We start from the raw sequence: 5,317 nt of genomic DNA, 5'->3' as shown, positions 1-5,317 counted from the left end.
GTTGAAATTGAATCAGAGCTAAGGTGTTATTCATAATCTTATTGTGTGGAGACAAAGTTGACAAAAGAAGTACTTATGGATATTTCTTCAAATATCTGAGAGATCCTATTTCTTGGTGCTCTAGGAAGCAATCCGTGATTGCATTGTCAACTTGTCAAATTGAGTATATTGCAGGTGTTTTGATTGCTTGTCAAGTTGTGTGGGTTATGAACTTGTTGCAGGATCTAAAGATCAGGGTGAGCAAGTCTGTGAAGTTGATGATTGACAACAAATCAACCATAAGCCTTGTCAAAAATCTAATGCTGCATGGAAGAAGCAAACACATTAACACAAAGTTTCATTTTCTGAGAAATCAAGTTCATAATAGAGCGTTTGAAGTTGCTCATTATAGTACTAAGAAACAATTGACAGATGTTCTGAACCAATTTATCCATTTGAAAGATGAAATTGGTGTTGTTGATTCTGATTAACTGAATATGAATTAAATGATGAATTTAAATATAATTCATTTGATTTTTTATTTAGATTATATTTGGATTGGATTTGAATATATAAGCAAAAGCTTAAAACCTTTTGTAACCGAATTTTGAGTAATCATTTTTCCAGTCAAAATTAATTACAACTTTTCTCTCTTTCATCGAGACCCAACTCATATTTAGATAATATTTTTAATTATTCACAAGTTATAGTCATTGTTTATCGTATCATGTTTATCTGGTTTAATGGAGTTTCCACTATTTTAAATTCTAAATCAGATACCTCAAAAAAACACTTTTCAGATTCTAAAATTCGGAGGATAGATTTGATTCGGTTCTTTTGCAAAATATATTTGTATAACTAATTTGTAAAAAATTGCATTGAAGTTCTAAAGACCAAAAATGAGTTCAGTCAACTACAATACAAAGAATCAAAATTTAAATCACATGGTATACAACTATATGTGGGTTTACATTATCTACAAACCATATCAAATCAATGCTATTAAGACTCCAGAAAAGAAAAAGAAAAAGTGTAGTAATATCACTTCTCTCGTGTGTTCTGAAAAAAAATGATACTAATCTAAATAATACAACACTTAACAGCTAAAGGTATGATCAAAAAATGGCCAAAAGCAGAGAAATTGCCACTGTAAATGCAAAAGCAGGTTTTATCTTCAATGAGTGACTAGATGGTAATCTTTCAGGATTATTAGACTGGTTAGATGTTTTTTCAGGATTCACAGCCATAGCAGGAGATATCCCAGGAGCGTAAGATCGGTTTGCCGGCAAACTCGAGAGTTCATCATCGTAACCTGATAATAACAACAATTAAATAACATCATTTCTCATTTAACAAGGTGCTATATTCTGAAGCATAATAAGGTGAATTGTACTCACAGTTAGATTCTCTCCAACCCAGAGCCATGTTCTCGCGATCGAAGACTATACGGTAACCGGTCATGAAGTTTTCTGCATGAAAAGAAACATGATGATCAATGTTGCAATTGTACTTATTAAAAAAGCTTTAATTCGGTTATCATACTCACGTCCAATGATGTTCAGATTGTTGCTTTTCAAGACAGCCAAACAAAGAACATTGTTGTTACCATCCTGAAATGAACACCAAAAGAAGCATTCATGAAGTTAAGAGGGATGCAAAACATTACATACCAATTTCAGAATAATTTTTTTCTTCTAGAAATGGTACCCGTACCCCGTAACTAACCGTTACTATTGGGTCCATGACATAGTAATTGTCTCCGCCTTTCATCGTTAGGTTAACAGTGGGAACTTGAACCGTAGTCTGGTTTGGGCTGCAAACAAAGTTGAAATTGTAACTGATTTGCAACTAATACACTTTACACTTGATTACATAGCGAACATAACAAATCTTAACTAACTTGTAACAAACTTCAATTATATCTAACAATCAATTTTTGGTGATCAATATGAAATGAAAAAAGAAGAGAATTCTCTTAAAGCTATAATCACCTGAGCTCATAGCAGTACTCAAAGGGAAGATCATCAGATTCAGAAGCTGAATGCCTTTGGAGTTTAATGTTTGAATCAAACTGCAAAAACAACATAAAAAATTAAGAAAGAACTCAAGTGATGCAAGAAATGAAACTCTAGTTACCTTGTTGAAAAATTATAATCTATTAAGATTACTTACACTTTGAGTAATTTGCTTATAAGCCGGGTTGTTTAGGTATGTAAACGAGGTTCCAGTGTCAAATATTGCATTTAACTCAAGATCAGCAACATTTCCTCCCACAATAATTTGTGTGACAGTGATGTTGTAAGTTGAACTGCAAAAGAGTGCCCGTATTAATTAAAACTTCAAAGTAGACGCTCGTCGTCGTTGAAGTTTAGAATTTGACATGTTTCAATGTTTTGCATCTAAGTGACCATTTCGTGTTCGAGAAAACATGAAAAAAAAATCTAAGAGTGAGATATATGAATATATTGTATACTAGTAACCACTTACTGCAATGGCCTAATGTTGAATGGTGTTTTTCCTTGGTCCAAGCTATTATTATCATTACTATTATTATCCCCAAATGTGATTCTTCCATAACCATGTTCACCAAAACACATTGAAAAAGAATTTGAAGTTAGGCCTTTTTTGGCTAAGACACTTGGAACAGATACATCACTCATTCCTAATCCAAACAAGCCATTTGGAGCTGCCCCGGTCAGAAAAGCACCGGTCTGAACTTGCCCACAACTGCAACATATTCAATGACAAACACAAATATAAAAAACCAAGACCAAAAACCAAAAAATTGATTCTATAAGTAAACTCGCGACAGAGATTTAGATGCTGAAAACTTACCCGAAAGTAACCGTCGGGTTAGCCTGTTTAGTTTGATCACCATGATCCGTGATTAGATGCAACACATCTTCCACCAAGAAACCAGAAGTTGAAGTATTTTCTGATAGATATTGAACTTGGTATGGACAAGTGCCACCAGATGAAGAAGAACAAAGTGCCGGCTGCTCACATAAGCTGCTATTGCAGGCAACATTTTTACTAGTGGATGATCTCTTATTATCATAGATATTAAACTCAATTTTCTGTAAGCAACAACAAAAGTATCATTAAATCTATATTTTTATCAAAAGATAGTAGAGATATAAATCTATATTTTAGTTTGAGGGCGTGTAAGACGGACTAACGCACAGACTCTGATAAACCCGACTAAATAGAGCTCATAAAATGTCTATCTCAATTCGTAGTTAAATAGAGTCTCTATTTATACGATTTAAACCGCAACTAAAAACTACTAAGACATATTATATAGTACAAGATTTAAGCATACCTGTCGTGATGATGTCTGTATACCACCACGGACACATTCGGTACAGTTGCAAGGGAGCCAGAACAAGTCACTTCCGGTATCCAACGCAACAAGAAACCATGAAGATGGCGTTCCAACAGAAACATTCGCAAAATGCAAACTGAATTCCAAATACTTATCATCAATACATTGAACAAGAAAACTAAAATCAAATTAAACTAACAGAAAATCAACAATTAACAAGTGATTGAAAAAAAAAAAGTCTTACTATCCAAACAAGGGAATCTGGTAAGTGGAGTTATCGGGAGAAAACGTAAGAAGTTTCTGATCAATATCACCGCCGTCTGCGAGGCGGCGAGCGTGAAACACACGGTCTCTGTGGGCCATAGCAACGTAATATTCACGAGTTCCCTCGTCGGGTAGTTTGTCAATACCGAAAATACCCTTGACCGGTTCGGAAAATCGATGGTGGATGTCAAAACCGAATGAACTTAAAGCATAGGAAGTATTTGATAGTGAAATTAAAGATAATAATAACGCTAACAACACTAAAGCCATGAATATATGTTGATGAGTTGAATTGAAGATAGCTATAGTATAGTATGTATGTATATTGGTTGAGTTTGTTGTAAATTAATTTTCCAACAGAGTTGAGTTTTGTAAAATGTGTTTTGTGCGTGTGGAAAAAAATGTTGAGGAAACATGTAAGGAAGTTCCGTGTATATTTGAAATGTTCAAATAATAATAAAAAATAATAATTTTTTTTTTTTTTAACTTGTGATTAATAGTTGCATGGAGGGATACGGAGAAGATACCGTATGTTTTGGGTTTAAGATTAGTCAAAAAAAGTGTTTCTGTGAAGCGCGATTGTTGTTGATTTGGCGAGAGGTGGGTCCCAGAAATAGTACGGTTGGAGACTTGGTTTTGCTTAGATTGACTTCTTCTATATACTTCTAGTGTTTTTTCTTTTTCAAATTACTACTAAATCAACTAACTATTGGTTGCATTGTTTATTTAATTATTTAATTAATTAAGTTTGGTGAACAAAGAAAGTTTTGCCGGTGAAAATGGTATTTTAGTGGTGAAGAAGTCAACTCCAATAACAACTTGAACAACCTTTTCCTAGCCAAGTTGTTTAGTTTGTTTCATATTTAGTTACATATTTTTATTACATAAAAGTTAATAACTTTTTTTAAAGAATTTTCAAATAAAAAAATTGATTTAAATATATATTTTTTAATTTTATTTTAGATAAATCGTCTTTCTAATTATTTTTAAATATTAATTTTTAAAAAATTGTTTATATTTAAAACTATTTTAAATTACTTTTCATAAAAATTATTATTGAAATACATTTTTCTTTTTAAATTTATACATTTTTAATAATATTTTTATCTTTTTTAATGATTTATGTTTATGTTTTTTGGATGACAAATTTTATATTTTTAATTTATAAAAAAAGTATTTGAAAAAAGTTAACTATTTGAATATTTTAAAAAATAAATTAAAATGCTTAAAAAAATTAGTTTTTAAAGATAAAACAAACATCATGACAATGAAGTTAAATCATTTATAGTACAAAATTCACACATTTGAGTAACGATCAATTGATTAATATTTAATGATTCAGTAAAATACATATTTTTTTATATTTTATTATTCAACATATTAAATTTATATTTAACTTGTTTAAAACAACTATTAGTAGTTAAAATGTGTGAAGGCATAGTCTGTTGATATAAGATATCTTTTAATTGTTTCAATCATAATTTAAAAAATACCAACAATTATATAAAATATATTTGAAAAGAACAACAATGCTATATGTTGCGAATTGGGCTGAATGCGAATCCCTAGAAATTAACCAGTCACTTCCAGAACTAAATTTGACATCTCCATATTGTAATTTTTATTTTATTTTTATATTTTTTATTATATTTATCAGAAATTTTGAGAAAATACCAACAAAAAAATTTAAAATAATAATTTTTTCCAAAATTTCCGATAAAAATTAACGGAATTTCAAAAAAAAAAGAA

At 30.7% G+C, this 5,317-nt stretch overlaps 1 protein-coding gene across 3 annotated transcripts; it reads right to left on the bottom strand.

Annotated features, from left to right (window-relative positions):
- Positions 1-904: 904 nt before the first annotated feature.
- Positions 905-3,977, bottom strand: LOC127120100 (aspartyl protease family protein 1). 3 transcript variants are annotated; one of them, XM_051050479.1, is made up of 10 exons: positions 3,549-3,976; positions 3,302-3,440; positions 2,815-3,056; positions 2,467-2,706; positions 2,152-2,287; positions 1,971-2,050; positions 1,705-1,792; positions 1,526-1,589; positions 1,377-1,448; positions 905-1,291 (listed from the first exon to the last, which is right to left on the bottom strand). In XM_051050479.1, the coding sequence occupies exons 1-10, from the start codon at positions 3,836-3,838 to the stop codon at positions 1,095-1,097; spliced, it is 1,548 nt and encodes a 515-aa protein (XP_050906436.1). In that variant the 5' UTR covers positions 3,839-3,976; the 3' UTR covers positions 905-1,094. The 3 variants fall into 3 exon arrangements, with proteins under 3 accessions (XP_050906436.1, XP_050906435.1, XP_050906438.1); XM_051050478.1 differs by having other exon boundaries at positions 1,693-1,792; positions 3,549-3,975; XM_051050481.1 differs by lacking the exon at positions 1,526-1,589 and having other exon boundaries at positions 1,650-1,792; positions 3,549-3,977.
- Between the last annotated feature and the right edge of the window lie 1,340 nt (positions 3,978-5,317).

This window comes from Lathyrus oleraceus, chromosome 2 (assembly GCF_024323335.1).
Source record: "Lathyrus oleraceus cultivar Zhongwan6 chromosome 2, CAAS_Psat_ZW6_1.0, whole genome shotgun sequence".
NCBI classification, from domain to species: domain Eukaryota; kingdom Viridiplantae; phylum Streptophyta; class Magnoliopsida; order Fabales; family Fabaceae; genus Lathyrus; species Lathyrus oleraceus.
Note: the sequence above shows the minus strand (reverse complement) of the source record. Positions and strands in the feature narration are given on the sequence as shown.